Raw genomic sequence first — 19,927 nt, forward strand, 5'->3', positions numbered from 1 at the left:
ACGACAGTGGTACCCCTTTTTTTTTTTTTCGGGCGAAAAATTAAGTTTCTCCAATCTTCTCAAAACTCTGAATTCTGATAGAGGGCCATAGACTTAGACCTGAGTGCAACAATGGAGGCTCTAGACCCTTCCAGAGCTGAGATGTTGAAACTCAAATATTCGACCCGAAAAAAAAACGACAGTGGTACCCCTTTCGTTTTTTTTTTTTCGGGCGAAAAATTAAGTTTCTCCAATATTCTCAAAACTCTGGATTCTGATAGAGGACCTTGAGACTTAAACCTGAGTGCAAAAATGGAGGCTCTAGACCCTTCCAGAGCTGAGATATCGAAACTCAAAAATTCGACCCGAAAAAAAAACGACAGTGGTACCCCTTTCGTTTTTTTTTTTTCGGGCGAAAAATTAAGTTTCTCCAATCTTCTCAAAACTCTGAATTCTGATAGAGGGCCATGAGACTTAGACCTGAGTGCAAAAATGGAGGCTCTAGACCCTTCCAGAGCTGAGATATCGAAACTCAAAAATTCGACCCGAAAAAAAAACGACAGTGGTACCCCTTTCGTTTTTTTTTTTCGGGCGAAAAATTAAGTTTCTCCAATCTTCTCAAAACTCTGAATTCTGATAGAGGGCCATGAGACTTAGACCTGAGTGCAAAAATGGAGGCTCTAGACCCTTCCAGAGCTGAGATATCGAAACTCAAAAATTCGACCCCAAAAAAAACCCGACAGTGGTACCCCTTTCGTTTTTTCTTTTTCGGGTGAAAAATTAAGTTTCTCCAATCTTCTCAAAACTCTGGATTCTGATAGAGGGCCATGAGACTTAGACCTGAGTGCAAAAATGGAGGCTCTAGACCCTTCCAGAGCTGAGATATCGAAACTCAAAAATTCGACCCCCAAAAAAAACGACAGTGGTACCCCTTTCGTTTTTTTTTTTCGGGCGAAAAATTAAGTTTCTCCAATATTCTCAAAACTCTGGATTCTGATAGAGGACCTTGAGACTTAAACCTGAGTGCAAAAATGGAGGCTCTAGACCCTTCCAGAGCTGAGATATCGAAACTCAAAAATTCGACCCGAAAAAAAAAACGACAGTGGAACCCCTTTCGTTTTTTTTTTTTCGGGCGAAAAATTAAGTTTCTCCAATCTTCTCAAAACTCTGAATTCTGATAGAGGGCCATAGACTTAGACCTGAGTGCAAAAATGGAGGCTCTAGACCCTTCCAGAGCTGAGATATCGAAACTCAAAAATTCGACCCCAAAAAAAAAACGACAGTGGTACCCCTTTCGTTTTTTCTTTTTCGGGCGAAAAATTAAGTTTCTCCAATCTTCTCAAAACTCTGGATTCTGATAGAGGGCCATGAGACTTAGACCTGAGTGCAAAAATGGAGGCTCTAGACCCTTCCAGAGCTGAGATATCGAAACTCAAAAATTCGACCCGAAAAAAAAAAACAGTGGTACCCCTTTCGTTTTTTTTTTTCGGGCGAAAAATTAAGTTTCTCAAATCTTCTCAAAACTCTGGATTCTGATAGAGGACCTTGAGACTTAAACCTGAGTGCAAAAATGGAGGCTCTAGACCCTTCCAGAGCTGAGATATCGAAACTCAAAAATTCGACCCGAAAAAAAAAACGACAGTGGTACCCCGTTCGTTGTTTTTTTTCGGGCGAAAAATTAAGTTTCTCCAATCTTCTCAAAACTCTGGATTCTGATAGAGGGGCATGAGACTTAGACCTGAGTGCGAAAATGGAGGCTCTACACCCTTCCAGAGCTGAGATATCGAAACTCAAAAATTGGACCCGAAAAAAAAACGACAGTGTTACCCCTTACGGTTTTTTTGGGGGGGTGAAAAATTAAGTTTCCCCAATCTTCTCAAAACTCTGGATTCTGATAGAGGGCCATGAGACTTAGACCTGAGTGCAAAAATGGAGGCTCTAGACCCTTCCAGAGCTGAGATATCGAAACTCAAAAATTCGACCCGAAAAAAAAACGACAGTGGTACCCCTTTCGTTTTTTTTTTTTTCGGGCGAAAAATTAAGTTTCTCCAATCTTCTCAAAACTCTGAATTCTGATAGAGGGCAATGAGACTTAGACCTGAGTGCAAAAATGGAGACTCTAGATCCTTCCAGAGCTGAGATATCGAAACTCAAAAATTCGACCCCCAAAAAAAAACGGTGGTACCCCTTTCGTTTTTTTTTTTCGGGCGAAAAATTTAGTTTCCCCAATCTTCTCAAAACTCTGGATTCTGATAGAGGGCCATGAGACTTAGACCTGAGTGCAAAAATGGAGGCTCTAGACCCTTCCAGAGCTGAGATATCGAAAATCAAAAATTCGACCCGAAAAAAAAACGACAGTGGTACCCCTTTTGTTTTTGTTTTTTCGGGCGAAAAATTAAGTTTCTCCAATCTTCTTAGAACTCTGGATTCTGATAGAGGGCCATGAGACTTAGACCTGAGTGCGAAAATGGAGGCTCTAGACCCTTCCAGAGCTGAGATATCGAAACTCAAAAATTCGACCTGAAAAAAAAACGACAGTGTTACCCCTTACGTTTTTTTTGGGGGGGCGAAAAATTAAGTTTCCCCAATCTTCTCAAAACTCTGGATTCTGATAGAGGGCCATGAGACTTAGACCTGAGTGCAAAAATGGAGGCTCTAGACCCTTCCAGAGCTGAGATATCGAAACTCAAAAATTCGACCCCAAAAAAAAAAACGACAGTGGTACCCCTTTCGTTTTTTCTTTTTCGGGCGAAAAATTAAGTTTCTCCAATCTTCTCAAAACTCTGGATTCTGATAGAGGGCCATGAGACTTAGACCTGAGTGCAAAAATGGAGGCTCTAGACCCTTCCAGAGCTGAGATATCGAAACTCAAAAATTCGACCCCAAAAAAAAAACGACAGTGGTACCCCTTTCGTTTTTTCTTTTTCGGGCGAAAAATTAAGTTTCTCCAATCTTCTCAAAACTCTGGATTCTGATAGAGGGCCATGAGACTTAGACCTGAGTGCAACAATGGAGGCTCTAGACCCTTCCAGAGCTGAGATATCGAAACTCAAAAATTCGACCGAAAAAAAAAACGACAGTATTACTCCTTACGTTTTTTTGGGGGGGGTGAAAAATTAAGTTTCCCTAATCTTCTCAAAACTCTGGATTCTGATAGAGGGCCATGAGACTTAGACCTGAGTGCAAAAATGGAGGCTCTAGACCCTTCCAGAGCTGAGATATCGAAACTCAAAAATTCGACCCCCAAAAAAAAAACGACAGTGTTACCCCTTTCGTTTTTTCTTTTTCGGGCGAAAAATTAAGTTTCTCCAATCTTCTCAAAACTCTGGATTCTGATAGAGGGCCATGAGACTTAGACCTGAGTGCAACAATGGAGGCTCTAGACCCTTCCAGAGCTGAGATATCGAAACTCAAAAATTCGACCCCCCAAAAAAAACGACAGTGTTACCCCTTTCGTTTTTTCTTTTTCGGGCGAAAAATTAAGTTTCTCCAATCTTCTCAAAACTCTGGATTCTGATAGAGGGCCATGAGACTTAGACCTGAGTGCAACAATGGAGGCTCTAGACCCTTCCAGAGCTGAGATATCGAAACTCAAAAATTCGACCCGAAAAAAAAAACGACAGTGGTACCCCTTTCGTTTTTTTTTTTTCGGGCGAAAAATTAAGTTTCTCCAATCTTCTCAAAACTCTGAATTCTGATAGAGGGCCGTGAGACTTAGACCTGAGTGCAAAAATGGAGGCTCTAGACCCTTCCAGAGCTGAGATATCGAAACTCAAAAATTCGACCCGAAAAAAAAACAACAGTGGTACCCCTTTCGTTTTTGTTTTGTTTTTTTCAATTTATACGCGAAAATTTGTTTTTACATGCATAGGAAACGCACCGTGTGTAATATACTTTTGGTTAGGATTATGGCAAGCCAAGAGGTTCAGAATTACACCATAAATGAATCGCGTTTACTGCCATAGTTATTAACATATAGTAAGGATAAGCATGATGTGTATATTGCCTAATTGCAAGCTTGTTTCAGAAATGGTGACAACATTTTTTTTTCCATCATTATTGAACATCATTATAGGAGTATTAGGTTGAATGAGTTAGAATTAAATGTTTTATTAATCATTAGAAAATAGACATTAAGAAAATAAATTATGCAAGTACTTTTACTTTTAATACTTAAAGTACATTTTAAAATCAGGTACTTTTTACTTTTTACTTAAGTATGGTTGTCATTGTGTTACTTCTACTATTACTAAAGTAAATATTTATCTGGTTATTTGTATTTTTACTTAAATACTGAGATTCAGTACTTCCTCCACCACTGCAAATGTACATATATGAATACTAAATTTAGCTAAAAGAAGTGGCAGATTAATACGCACCTACAGACTGAACACCTACATATGTGTATGACATCAACGTTTTTCACAAACTCACACTTTATTTAGTTTACACAGAGATGATAATGATGTCAGTTTCAAAAATAATGTACACGTTCTTTTGGGGTTTTTTTTAGGTTTGAAAAACGAGAATTTGTGAAAGCGATGACGTTGTGCGTATTACATGCTCAGTCTATAGTGGCGTAGTGTTTCTTTATAAAGGGACATCGCCATCTACTGGCCTGGCAACGCAAAATTTTGAAAACGGGTTTCAAAGTGCATTTCAAAATGTGAATCTCTGAAGACAATGACGTCATGCACGTGTGTATTTCATGTTCACCCTATAGTGTTTCATCGCCATCTACTGGCCTGGCAGAATACAGTGATTTAAGTCGTTTTCGCGGATCCGTGTGATAAAGTTGTCGGAAAACTTAAAGGAGAAAAGCATATCATGTAAACATACCCTGAATAGATTAGTTCTCTGCTGACGAGCTCAGGTGTGTTATAATAAAGGACACACACACACACACACGCAGGACCAGGACTGAGTTCCTCACCTTCGCACAGAGCTGACACTCGCACAGCGGCGTCTGGACGTTGGTCGCCTGATGGTGACTGAGTAAAGCCTGAATCAGACGCTCAAGATCGCTCGGCCTCTCCACAGCAGCAGAAGACAACAACAGGTCCGGCGGATAAACACTGGGCTGCTTCACTGCCATCACACACACCACAGAACAGAAGATGTTGTGTTTTCCTCTCAGTATGCAATCATGAATTCAGATAAAAAATGTTACTAGCCAGCTTTCAAAACACCGCTTCTTGAAGCCTCTAAACATTTAGAAATCTCCTTTCAATCAGTGTTTCACAGCTTGCTTCAAATTCGCCAAGTCACGTGACTTCAGCAAACAAAGGTTCGTTACATCATTTGGTCCGAACCTTGATTTAACCTAGTTTGCCAAGCCCCATCTTATAACAGACGAAACAAGCACTACAAAATAATACAAATAATGATACAGAACCATCATATTTATGACATTTACTAGATTACACTTTCATGAAAATGTGCAGTTGGTTCGTAAGAGGTGAGATTATACATGTGTTTGTTGCATTTACACTATATTGACCAGCAGGGGGCGCCAGCCTGCGGTGTTTAGAGCACTTGGAATCTTACGGCGGAGTTTCTATCGTGATCACCGGCGGCCATCTTGTCACAGGCAAGCTGATGTAAGATGAGGGATCAGCACGAACACAAATACTCTTATCTCGTTGAAATCTTCACGGATTTACAAACGGTTTGGTTTCTTACAAACGTTATTAACGTGGATGATTATTTATTTATACACTTATTATTCATAAGTATGCAGTGTCATAACTACATCTTTGACGTTTATAAAAAAGCAAACCGTTTGAAAATCGGTAGAAAACTGAGCAAGTTAAATGCACCATTAAAACACAATGTTACTAGTGAGCGAACTGCCTGTGACAAGATGGCCGCCAGGTGCAGACGTCGACCTCCATTGGCCAGCAGCGCGGATGAGATATCTAGCCTTTATTGTGGATATCTATGGCTTGGAAACAACAGTTTAATTAATCCAGAGTTTCCAAAAGCTTGGTTTCTCCAGTCAGCACTGTTTCCCAAACTCGCGCGCAGCGTTCATTGAATCACTCACTCAGTCGTCTTCCCTATTAATTCTCTCCGCAAAGCATTATGGGAAATGTATTCTTAAAGATGAACAGCACATCAAGTCGTCACACTGAGACATGGTGTAATTTATCACAATAGAAAAGAACTGTTAGTGATGAAGTATTTAATTCGGCTAAAGAAAACACGATCGTGATGACTCATCCAAGTTGAGTCATGATTGTATCTCTTCATGGGAGTCATTTATGGGAGATTTGTTTCATGATAATGTTTGCGTTCTCATGATTAACGGTTATAATTCAGATTCTATTTTCATTATGAGTGTCTTTAGGTGTGATGAGAAACTCCCACAATGCAAGTGTTTCATTTAGTTGCCCATTGCAGTCACTGCTGTGTATCTGGTGTGTGTGTGTGTGTGTACCTGGTGTGTGTTCGGCTCCTGCTCCATCAGTGCTGTTATCGGTCCAGCACACGGTCGACCGGCTGCTGTCGGGGGAGGAGGAGCCGGGCAGCCGCTCCAGAGCTTGTGATTGGTCAGGATACTGAGAGTGGGCGGGTCTTGTGGAGTGATGCCCCGCCCTCTTGCTTCTCACTAAAAATGATCGAGGCATTTCATCAGTGGGAATGAATCCACTATGGGCGAGGTCAGATTACAATCTGAAATGAAAGCACAACAAATCCTAAATGTTTTATTATATGAATACATTATTAATAAGTTAATTAGTTCAATATAAGATTATACTGAAACAGACTTCTTCATTGCATTATTTCTGTTATTACTGTAAAGCTGCTTTAAAACAATCTGTATAGTAAAAAGTATATAAATAAAGGTGAATATAATAGTCTATATATATATATATATATATATATATATATAGCATCAGTGTTTTTTTATTGTCCAAAAGTAAAGGAAGGTAAATACTTTAAAATGAACGTTGGAAAAATAATATTAAACATATTATAACATATATATTTATTCAAAATATGATGTATTTATTTAAAGCAGTATACTGTTATTTTGATTAATTCTCCACATCAAAAGATAAATGAACCAATATAAAAAATATAGTATAATATAATACATACATACAGAATATAAATGATCATTATAGAAGGTATCATAATAAACAAAATATATATATTTTTAATTTAATAGAATAATTCGAATTGTTATGTCGCTTAGTCATCCATCATAAAATTGATATAATATATGGATCTAAAAATGATAATATATAATGGAGACAAAAATTTGTAAAGATAAATATGAATAGAAATTATCCAAATGAACATAATCTATACATTCAGTATCATAGAGTTATGGTCCAAATCATAGATAAATTATCCAATAAATAAAAGTAAAAACTATATTTTAAATAATAGATCAAGTATGATTATTTAGAAACTGACAACATTTGTAATATATAGGCTATTTATTCATATAACAATTAGTATCATCATATCATTTTGGTAAATTCTCCAAATCATAATAAACGTGAACCAATAAATCCTGAATTATGTGAGAAGATGAAATCGACATATGGCTTGTGTGTGAAGCTAGCTATGTTGCTGTAACAGGTATAATCTAGTGAACCTGATTGAGTGTTCGGTGTGAGTGTGTGTGTGTGTGTGGTTGCTGCTGCAGCTGTTGAAGAGTGAGTTCAGTTGAAGACCACAGAATCTGAGGTTTAGAGATGTGAAACACCTGCGCCGGCTCGCTCACCTGCAGCTCAATATCATTCGCTTTATGACTTATTGAAAACCCTCCATAAATGTATTAAACTTTCATCCCATTAATAAAACTCACTACACTTTTACAAGTTTGGTCTGAATTGGTGCCTTAGTATTTATTCGCATAAACTAAGCAGATTACTTAGATTTTGTAAACCTGACTAAGCTGATTTCCCTTAATGACAAAAAAGCAGGACTTCCAGAATATATTCATCCCAGAATTAGTAGCCTACCTTAAGTTACTTTTTTTTTTTCTAAATTAGCCCATCATCTAACCATCCAAGAGCACATTCGTAGAGAGAGCAAATGTTGATATGCACAACTTTTGTTTCAATCGGACTGAATTAATTCCGATTGATGAATCTGAATGTATTTTACGTGAACGCGCCAAGCATCGTGATGTGTGATTGCCTAATGTTCGGGTTGATGTTCGCGTTTATAAGTCAAAAGATTCAAATCGGAATTATTTTTTTTTTGACACACGGAGTTTCCCGCTGTTAAAACCATTCTCCTACATTGTTTCTTTAGGCTATTTGCTTTTAAACAGCAGATTTAATCTTTATCCGATTCTTGTCATAATTTGTCTTAATAATAGCCTATTCATCACGCAGTAAAAATGCCTAAACCAGTCGTCTGTGGATGCGAGTCTGAAACCGGACTGTTGTTGTCCTGCTCCACACAGGGAAAGGAGAATTAGCCTATATGGAGTGACGGGGGACACCCATTTATACTACACTTTCTTCATCAGGAGAACAGCTAGGAGAAACTTTCAGTTTCGGTTTTTAATCGATCAAGTGTTTACATGATCTCTCGATAAACCCTTTCAATCCGATCGAAATGATTTTACACTTTGAGCTTTTAATGGGTAATGTTATAGTCCTACTTGTTTTAAATGTTTTTAATGAAATATCTGTAGTGACTGCATGATCATCACATCACCGTATTACTCACCGCCATGCGATTCGAGCCACAAATTAAAGCTTGACGAGCCGCGCAATAACACTCATGCATGAGACACCTTCGCATGACCGCAAACAACGAGAATGACAAGAGTATATTAGACAAATATACTGTTTTTATGTTGTTTCCACATTCATTTGGAGATTAACTGCATTATAACATTATAAAACATATTAAAAAACGTATAAACGTGTTTTAATTGCGATTAATTACAGAAAAAACGTGATTAATCTAGTTCCTTTTTTAATCGATTGAGAGCACCAACTAAAAGTTGTTTTTGATGCACTAATGCACACCTTTGGCATAACTACAAATCTCTTCTTGATTTTAGAGAGATTTCAAAAGAAATCAAAAGAATTTATGTGCAACCATGTTAGATTTATTTTGGTCTTTCTGTGAGTATTTAGCTGTGTGTCGGCGTCAGACTCACCGGCGGAGGTCCGACCGATGATGAAGACGCGTCTGTTTGATTGAGTTGTGATTCAGTTGTGAAGCTTCTCCAAACTCGGGCGGGAAGAACGGTCTCACAGGAAGTGTGAATGTTTTCTGATGTGTCCTCACAAGACTTCAAATCAGGACGCCTGGCAAATCTGCTCGTTCTGCATAACGGCCATCCAGGATAAAAGAGCAGAATGTGCCAATCCAAGTCAAATTCATACGGCATCATAATTGAGTGAGTCTCATGATGTAGTTGGAGATGTTCTCCGTTACATTTCAAAGTATCAGAAGTTTCTCCAACAATTCCTCAGGAAAATCAAACCCGACGCAAACAAGGAACTATAGAGTCTACAGCTGTAAAAATGAGTGTGAAGAGAAGCTCAAATTGACTTTTCAAGTGATGTTCTTTCTCAGTTGTTGTCTTGTTGAAAGATGCACTCTTAAAAATAAAGGTTCGAAAAGGTGGTTTTCACAGCGATGGCATTGAAGAACCTTTTTTTCTTATTGTGAAGAACATTTAAAATTTTGTTCCACTGTAAAGAACCTTTTGTGGAATGGAAAGATTCCATAAAGATTTTTAATGGAAACTTTAATGCCAATAAAGAACCTTTATTTTCCAGAGTGTACATTTGCAAGAGATGCCACATGATCATTTTTAAGAAAAGAAATTGAATGCTTAAAATGTGCAATCAAATCGGATTCCAGACTTGTTATCCCTTTAAATTAAGTGTCTTTTTCTGACCCCACTAGCAGATATTTGTTCTGGTTTTGAGCATAAACTCATGTCATGTTGATCAATTTCTCAGAAAACAACTTCTTATCTTGTCATTTTACACCTACCGTAAATGCATTAGGATGTTAAAACATGCAAACAATATACAAAAAAGCACTTGTTGCAGTTAATATGAGTGCAAACCTGACACGTTTTTACAGCTCTTAAGTAAGTCGAGTTGTTTCAACCCAAATTTGGTTCAAATATGGACAAACCCAGCCGTTGGGTTACATTTATAATTTACATTTTTAACCACGCATTTGGGTTTGTCTATATTTGACCCAAAATGGGTTAAAACAACCCAGCATGTTTTAGAGTGTAGCCTATTTGGTCATTTTGAGGAAAAACAAACATCTGATACTAAAACACCATTGAGATGAAAAGACTAACCTCTGTGAACAGTGTTCTTCTGGGAGATCATTTGACTTCAACTGCTCTCTGCACTTATATGACCGATCAGATGACACTGAATATTTAGCAGCTGCGAGAGACGCAGGTTAAAGAAACGTTCATGAGACCACAGAGACGTGAAACGCTGCGCCCACAACGACCCACTGTGTGATTTGGTTTGTGATTTCAGTGTGTACAGCTGAGGGACATTACCCAGCATGCCGAGGGACAAAGCCATTGTAGTTTTACTACTTTGCAGATTTAAGAAGAACTTCTTCAGCAGAACAAGGACAAACAGGAAGAAAATTGAAGAACAGCATCGCTGTAAACTATCAGATTTTATGTTAGACTGGGTTTTTTGGGTCAAGTATGGACAAACCTAACCGTTGGGTTTAAAATTTTAGTTTAATAAACTGTTCAGTTTGTCCATATTTGAACATGAGTTGAAACAACCCAGAGTTTTAATAATTATAGACTAAATAATTATCTTTATCATGCACTGTGCAATCTTATTTATATATTTCTCTTTTATTCTTGTTTTCACATTTTTTATATATATATTTTTTTAGCAAAATTACCCTCTTTTAATCTCTCAGACAATGCATTAAAATGGATAAACTCATATCTTTCTCATCGATTACAGACTGTTCGTATTGACAAACTCACAAACGTGATGGTCGAAGTTACAACATTGAATCAATGCTGTCTACAACTCAATGTGTCTAAAACTAGGTATGTTTTTTCACGAAATGACTAAAGATGCAGATATTCTAGTGTCAGGAGAAAAAATACAAAATGTCCAAGAATACATATACCTCGGCATTCATCTGGACTCTAAACTCAATTTTAGATCACATGTAATGCAAACCTGTTAAAAAAATCTAATTTAATAGGCTATACAGCTAATTTCCGCTTTGTTAGAAACTCAATGTCAAAACGGTCATGCACTCAATAATCGTCTCTCATTTTACCAACTGTTTTACACTACAATACAGTTTTTACACAAACAGACAAGTACTCCATAAGAAACCAATGCATTTTTTTTTTCATCACGGCGCAATTTTATTAAAATACAATATTCTAAGCTGGGAAAATCAAATTAAGTTCACAAATTCATGTCAGGTTTACAAAATCTTACATGGGATGGCCCCACCACCCCTTCGTGATTTTTTCAATCTCATGACCGCACTTTGGTTTTTCTAAGTATCATTTCAAAAAGTGCAATTAGTCAGTCCGCCTTCTCTGTTAGTGCTTCTCAGGAATAGAAAACCACTCCAGTAACAATCAGAGACATCAACACATACAGCCTATTTACTGACAGTACATGCTATACTTAGATTGCTGTTTTTACGCCTTTACCAAAATCTTTGCTGTGTGTGTTTTTCAGAACTAATTCTACTGAGTTTCAACATGTTCATATTGTTCGTCTGCTGCAGCGAACAGACACAGCTGCACTACTACAGTTGTACGTTTATAGTTGTCCACTGTCCAAGGTTTTATGCTTTCCCTATAGGGTTCCACCGTACAACTGGCCAACAGGACTACTGATGAAAACTAGCCCTTGGCTAATGCATGTTGCAGGTGTACTGTTGTTAATATGCATTGTCCTGGTAAATAAATACATAAAAACATTCGATTTGATTTGTTGGTATGACAATTTACCCTTCGCTAAGCCACGCCCGAAAACCGCCACTGGCCAATCATGTCTTAGCAACCGTAACTATGCGCGGTGGGTCTGGCAAGCTTTCGAACGAGGGAACATGCTGAAGCATTGTGTGTATGGATTGTGCAAATCTGATACCGGTATACTAAAAGTTTGGATGGGGGAGAGGAATTGTTTTCCTTCCAGAAAATCTAAAAGCCAAGCTGAGAAATGATTGACACGATCTAGCGTCTATGTGCGAGACCCATTGTGGTAAATGTCGACATGCTTAACAAAAACACCTATTGCTTGGAAATATTGACGGTTCTTTGGTCATAATAATATAACGTAAAATAAGACGATTAAAAAGACAAGACAAAAGCTCTGACATACTTTAAAATATATTTCAGCATTTTGTTAATCGACGTCCTAACGTTAATTACCACTTAACTTAACCCAATCCGATGGCGGCTCTCCCGGTATTAGTGTTATTCCACAAGATTTATTGATAAGCTGTTTTTATAATTATTAGGATTATTTTCACATACCCTGCTGTGTATGAACATAGCTGTTCCTCAATTTGTGTTTCCCATTTGAACGGTCAGCGTATGAGGCGCTGCTGCTTGCGCTGGGACTATAACATAGGCTTTAACTTTAATTTTTAAGAAATTATTCTCTAATCGGTTGCATATAATGTCGTGAATACATCCCTCGAATGCATACTGTAGTCCCTTTTGTCTTGCTCTCTCAGATATTTCACTTGTTCGCCGAAAATTTCTAATTATCTCATTGGGAATGTCTGATACCGGTGCATCCACACTATAATAGATGGGCCAGCCGCGAAAGCTTGACAGGCGTAGCAACAGTAACTAGGCAGGGCGGGGCTTAGCGAAGGGTCAATTACAAATTAGACTGCACAGAAATGGAAACTGAACTGTAGCCTTTATACACATTAAATGTAGTCACGCAATGCTAATGTTGTTAGCATTAACAATTTGAGAACAAAGTATGATTTGTATTGTTTGAATTGATCGTTAGATTTAATCAGCACGATTTACTGCTATGCTTCTTTCCCCTTAGTTGGTCAGAACAAAAATGGATGTTACTTACTTGTTTAGATGACATTTTCCGGTGAAAATTCGTATGCTGGTCATACTTCCAAAGAGTAGAATCTGTGATTCTGAATGGCAGCGACACACACTCTCCTCAAACATTGTGTTCATCCGCGCTGTGCCGTGCCGAATCAAAACCCACGTAAAGTTGGTAATTCCACAAACAACTGCAATTGCAGATTTCGAACAGAGATGGCGACAAAGAGGAAAAACTACGGGCTGCAGCTTTAAAGGGATACTCCACTTTTTTTGGAAATAGGCTCATTTTACAACTAAAACAGTTGGGTTTTACCGTTTTCAAATCAATTCAGCCGATTTTCTGATATTTAGAAGAATATCAGTAACCAGACAGTCTGGTTACTGATATTCTTCTAAATATCAGAAGAATATCAGTGGCTGAATGGATTCGAAAACGGTAAAACCCAACTGTTTAACTCTGGGGGAGTGGTAAAATGAAAATACATTTTTATTTCCAAAAAAAGTGGGGTATCCCTATAACTAAAGTAACATTTTATGTTGGAATTAATATGAAAGTAATGCTGAAAATGCCATGTTAACTAGTTAAATAATGAATCTTATTGATTATACCAAAACTTGCCTTGAAACTCGCACCTTTCAAAATGGCGTTTAAAACCATAGAGGCCTAATATAATGCAGAGAACGAGAACGGGAACATTAAAACATTCATAACACATTGTAAAGATGTTCCTTCACCTCACTTTACATTCGTTTTCACTTGCAGACACTTTCCTACCAAAGCCACTTTCAAGAAAGCTCACAAAGCGCGTTCTGTCGAGTTCCTAGAAAGATGCAAAGAAGACAATGTTGAAAAACGTAGAGACCAATGCACACAAAGAAGCCCACCAGTCCCTCCATCTCCCCCTGGAGCTCCTGCTCGTCTTTACCCGCCACAAGCCCACCGCTTCACCTGCTGCGCCTGCAGACGTGCCGCGCTCACCGCAGAGCGACGCTCCTGACGCGCCCGCCGGGGGAACGAGTGAGTCGCGATAAGCATCTCGAGTCTCTGAGGGTTTGTGGCTCAGGGGATTTGAACACTGGAAATTCATCTAGTTCACAGCTTCATCTGAGTGAGATTCACCAGCTGTGCGGGTCAGGAAAGAAAAACACACAACAAGCTTATAACAAGTCATTTATGATCTCAAATGATTTTGAAACACCTGTGTAAAATTGTACAAATTAAAATGACCTACATAAACTTCACATCAACGACGATAACTACAACAATAAATAACGTGTTTTTTTTTTTCAAAGCGTGCCGTCACATTATAATTTCGCGGGCTAATAATGGTCCAACAATAGAAATCAGCGTGAACTTGAATAAACGAAATCTGTGTGGAAAATCTCCCGACCATAATCTCGAGCGCATGGATTAATTTCCCATTGAAATTTGGGAGTTACCATGTGGTGACGACGAGTGGAGCATGAGCTGGTTATCATGTAGGCTTCCTGAACTTCAGCCAACTCCTTGTTTCCTGTCTGCCATTATTGGCCAAATTGATTAATTCAGGTGTACCTGACCTCAGTCATGGCAATAATAATCAGCCACACCTGAATTAATCAATTTGGCCAATAATGGCAGACAGGAAACAAGGAGCTGGCTGAAGTTCAGGAAGTAGTGCAACTGGGCATAAATCCAATTGAATACCTCTTCTTTTTTTTTTGGCAACTTATTCCGATTTACAGCAGTCCATTGTTGCAACCACAGTCAGAGCGATTTCTTTTCAGTTTATGAACGATGATAGACAGCCAATCAAAATAAATCTGACTTGAAAGAGCGCGAGGATTTAAAGCGAGATTAAAAAAAACAATAAAAAAAAAAACACTTCAGTTGCGGATGGTTATAGTTAATTTCATTTATCAGTTTCAGTTATCAGTTGTTGTCTGTCGGTGTGGTGGGTACTAAATAGCCTATTTATAGTTATGCAAACACAGAACGTTCCCCTAACATTCCTATTGTCCCATGAATGTATTTTTTGGGAACCAAAACGTTATAGGAACGTTCCATGTAGGTTATTTTTAGGTTCCATTTTTATAATGTAAGCCGAGAATGTTCCGGGAACGTTCCCTTAAGCTTAAGGTGGGAACCAAAAACTAACGTTCCCAGAACCTAAATTTGTTTGCTGGGTTGTTATCATCCCAGCAAACAAATTATTATCATCATTCTTGATTGATTATGATTATCATCATTCTTATAATGAACAATTGAACATGCATATAGATGCATCCCACATAGCAACATTGTGTCAGCCCTAACACAGTCTCATCCCAAAAAGTCATATAACTGACGTTTTGGGACGTATTTTGACCATACGTCAATATCCGCCTTTTAAGGGCCACCTTAAACGTCGGTAGATGGCGATCCCGGGCCGTCATACAACTGACGCTTTACCTTTAACGTCAGTTAGGTGACGGGTTAGGTTTAGGGTTAGGTATGGGGTAGAGTTAGGATCCCATAACCTCATCTACCGACGTTTAAGGGGGCCCTAAAAAGGCGAATATTGACGTTTGGTCAAAAGACGTCCCAAAACGTCAGTTATATGACGTCTTGGGATGAAACCGGGTTGTCAGCCCAGATCCGGCCCACATCTGGCACATGTAATGATGGCATTTGGGTGGCCCACTCCTGTTTGCCCGATCTGGGCCACAAACAAGCCATAGCAATGCCACATGTCAGCCAGGAGCAAATAAATAAACCAGAACCTTATCGGAGCCAACAAGCCTGTTAACAAGCAGAATCACTGAAGAAAAGTGAAAAAGAGACGAGCAGAAACACAAGAAGTACATCTGACTTCAGCCACATCCTTAGATTCAATCAAGATAAAAAGAAGACATTCAATCTGTGAAGATCTCAGCAGAGGAGGATTAAACAACTCCACAAATAGCATTACCAGCTTCACTTATTACTAACCAGATTGACTTTATTTCTGTCAGACATCTAGAGAAGTTCTTATTAAGAATTAACAGAGGTTTAACTCTATTGTGTTTCATTTGAAATCACCACAATGGTGATCAGTGTTTCCATTAGTTGGCCTCTAAACTTTTATATCTTTTGTCTTTTCTGGCTGCTGTGTGTTTGACAAACAGGCATTAAAGTGAACCGCAATTTTCAGAAGCACAAAATCAAATCATGTTTTAACCTCACCAAACTGCGAAAGTTGCAGATAGAAATTCGTCCAAACAATACAACCCTTCTTGATAATATCATTCCTTCATTTTCTCTATTGCTCATGCATTACAACCTGTTTGTGGTTGCAGTGAGAAAATGAAGGGGAAGGGTGACAAATAAACGTGTCACTTTCTCACGACCCACCTCTCTCAAATCCTTTTTGAGTTTTAAGAAACGCATCGCTGACCTATAGTGTGTTGACTAAACATCAGCCTTTAAACACAGATGCAGAGAATGATAATCAGATGATAGCAGTCCTACGATAGCACATTTCATTACTGGAAGTGTAATTTACAGTAAAGAAAGAAGCACAAACACACTTTACAAGCGAACCACGTGTTGGTTTTAAGTGCTAAAACAATAGATATTGAACACGAAGACCGAATTGCACTTTCAGTTTGTCAGTGCTCAGTTTCAGTCTCATGACACATATATAAAACATTTATTTTGATCAAATAAAAGCAGACGAGCAGATGATAACTTGGTGAATGGAATGAAAGATGTCATAGCGTGAGAACGTTTTCATAAGACCGTCAGAAAACCCCTTAACGCGTGTTTTCGGCGTGTAATGGAGTCAGAATGACTGTCTGAATGGCCTTTCCATGACCCACGACCTCCTCGGCCTGGCATCACTTGCTCTCTTGTTTTTTTTGGTCTTTCTGTTGTCTGTCGAGTGCACTAGACTAGAGTAGGTGTGTATGGAGGTGTGTGAATCGCGCTGCTCGACCGTACTCAAGATACTCACTGCGAGCACCGGGCGATGACATCATCAGGCATCACAGACTCTCTGCCTCTCCTTTTCATCTATAAGATGGAAATCTGGCGATGTGTTTGCAGAGAGTCACATCAGACACCTCAAGACTGTCTCTGACATTTCCACTTCAGGTGTGATGAAACCAAACAAAACCAGAATTAAGAATGAAGATGATTCATTTCTAGACATGTTAGATAATTTACAGATAAGCTGGAAAAGAAATCACTGTAGCACTGTAACGTTTTATTTTATCATTAAGATTAAAGATTATATTATTCCAGATTCAAGATTTATTATAACTGTTCATATATATATATATATATATATATATATATATATATATATATATATATATATATATATATATAACATTATAACTATATGAAGAGTTCAGATGCAAAAGCCTCTAAATGCCATTTGAAATTTTCTTCTTTAATAAGGATTTTTATCAAACTAGTATATTTAAGTTCAGTAATTTCACTTAAATAACAATTAATAGGTAATTATCATTGCTTTTGCATCTGAACTCTTCATATATATATATATATATATATATATATATATATATATATATATAGTGTTATTTTATTTTATCATTAATATATATATATATATATTGTATATATAACATTATATATAACTATATAATATATATATATATATATATATACAGTGTTATTTTATTTTATCATTAAGATAAGGACTGATTATAAACAATATAATCAGTCCTTATCTTAATGATAAAATAAAATAACACTGTACATATATATATATATATATATATATATGTGTGTGTGTGTGTGTGTGTGTGTGTGTGTGTGTGTGTGTGTGTGTGTGTGTGTGTGTAATTATTACAGTGAACACTAAAAGGTCATTGGTGAATTCATGAGTCTTGCTGTGTGTGATTGTGAGTTTACGTTCTTCAAAGCGTCACAGCCAAAAGATGGTCTGGACACACAAGCACAAATCAATAGTTTCTTGTCCCAGGATTGCTGGGAATCTCAGGCGGGGCGCTTGGACACAGGTTTTTGGGGGAAACCGCATGTAGGCCTGATCTATTACCAGAAGCTTCTTATAAAAGCCCCACATAGAGTCCTCCTGGTGAAGAACAGGGTGTGTACAGTCCTGCCCATTCACACACACACACCCTGCTGGTTCAGAGACTCGAGGTGTCAAACCACACGTCCGAGAGGCAGGGAGATGGACGCTTTTTCTGTCACACAAACACGGTCTGCTCAAGATGAACACGCGCGCAGCACAAGATTTCTCACAGATACGCATGTATACACATGAGAACATTAAAGGCTGAAACATTCATTTAGTTCAGGAATCTGTGCTGAAGTCAAGTCACCTTCATTTATATAGCAGTTTTTACAATACCGATTGTTGTAAATGAGTTCTGTTGTCACTGTAGATTTTCAATGCATTCTGGGAAATGATCAGTTACTGTAAATCTAAATACGGCAGTGCAAATTGACAGAGAAAAACACCACACAAAATTTTGCTACTGGATAATTGTTGTCTGTAAGTTACTGTTACAAAGTTTGTTTGCGTCAGTCCAGCTCGAGGAAGTTCAGTGATGTTTCATTTTTGTTGTAAACAAGTTATTCATTTAGTTCATTTATATATAGCTGCTCTGGAGAAAACTTATGTCGTCGTCCAACTCAGTTCAGTTCTCATATAATGGTGTCAATACAGGCAAATCAATATTATTGTTAAATATTAAATTAAATGATGCATTAATTAATGTCCCCGACTGAGCCAAAAGCCAATGGCAACAAAGGGGAAAAAGTTCACCAAACTCAACGGCTTGTCAATTCAGGCCTTTGGCACAACCGTTTCAAGTAACACAGTCTCATCCCAAGTCGTCATATAACTGACGTCTTGGGACGTCTTTTGACCATACGTCAACATCCGCCTTTTTAGGGTACCTTAAACGTCGATTAGTTGACGATCCCGAGACACTTTAGCTTTAACGTCAGTGAGGTAACGGGGTAGTTTCAGGTCTGGGGTAGGGTTAGGATCCGATAACGTCATCTCGCCGACGTTTAAGGGTACCCTAAAAAGGCGGATGTTGACGTATGGTCAAAAGACGTCCCAATTCGTCAGTATTATGACGTCGCTGTTTCAAGTTATGGCGATCAGATTGCATGATAGATTTTTAAGAACATAACTAAATATGAAATGATGTACCTGTAATGAATATTAATAAAGCAATATGGAATAAGCTTAAAATTAGATAGTCGACTTCAAAAAAAAAAAAAAAAAACCCAAACCATAGTGAAAAAGAGAATTGTGTTTATGTCGCAGCATATTGAAAACGCAAAAAGCAATGCTCAACTTAAAAATTTAAAAATAAAAATTATAACGTTCACGTCTTTCCAAATATGGCTCTAGGAAATATTTCTTAAGGGATTGCACACTTCTTTCACGTTTAAAAGGTTATTTACATTTTTCTAGTTATAAAGTGTTTATGAGCTACTTAATTCATTAAATTCATGTAATTAAAAATAGTTATATAACGTAATATAGATTAATTCATTTACATAAATGAATCCATAAAATGATCCCATGATGGAACCTCATGATGCGTCTGACGAAACCCTTAAAGTTCCATAATAGAACGGCCGCCCCAAACCAGCCTTTTCTTTATATCTTTGTATCTTTAATGTAAAGATATAAATATGCATTGATTATTGACTGGTTAAAACTGGCATCATTCTTTTTCTGAAATATTTGATGAAAATCCTTTTAGTTTTCACACAAATCTTTCCGTGCACGTCTCAATCTGATGTGTGGGCTTTTTGTAAATCCCCGGTGTGAGAAAACTAAAAATGTGTGACAAGATGATATTCGGGGAAACAGGGGTTTCCTGCACAACTACATTATTTGCATATACATTTTTAATTAAATATATTATTTAATTAAATGTATTGAATTCTATATT

General features: G+C 37.7%; 1 protein-coding gene across 2 annotated transcripts in view; it reads right to left on the bottom strand.

Moving 5' to 3' along the window:
* Window positions 1-10,478, bottom strand: part of LOC120489307 (uncharacterized) — a 29,510-nt gene extending 19,032 nt beyond the window's left edge. Inside the window, exons 1-4 of one of the 2 annotated variants that reach the window (XM_089128125.1) lie at window positions 10,286-10,478; window positions 9,116-9,284; window positions 6,419-6,654; window positions 4,913-5,067 (exon numbers count right to left, since the gene is read on the bottom strand). In XM_089128125.1, coding sequence (XP_088984251.1) covers window positions 4,913-5,067; window positions 6,419-6,608 — 345 coding nt within the window. In that variant the 5' untranslated portion in view covers window positions 6,609-6,654; window positions 9,116-9,284; window positions 10,286-10,478. Of the gene's footprint in view, window positions 1-4,912; window positions 5,068-6,418; window positions 6,655-9,115; window positions 9,492-10,285 lie in introns of those variants that run through there. The other variant, XM_089128126.1, reaches the window with a different exon arrangement.
* Between the last annotated feature and the right edge of the window lie 9,449 nt (window positions 10,479-19,927).

This window comes from Pimephales promelas, chromosome 3 (genome assembly GCF_988280905.1).
Source record: "Pimephales promelas chromosome 3, fPimPro1.hap1.1, whole genome shotgun sequence".
NCBI lineage: Eukaryota > Metazoa > Chordata > Actinopteri > Cypriniformes > Leuciscidae > Pimephales > Pimephales promelas.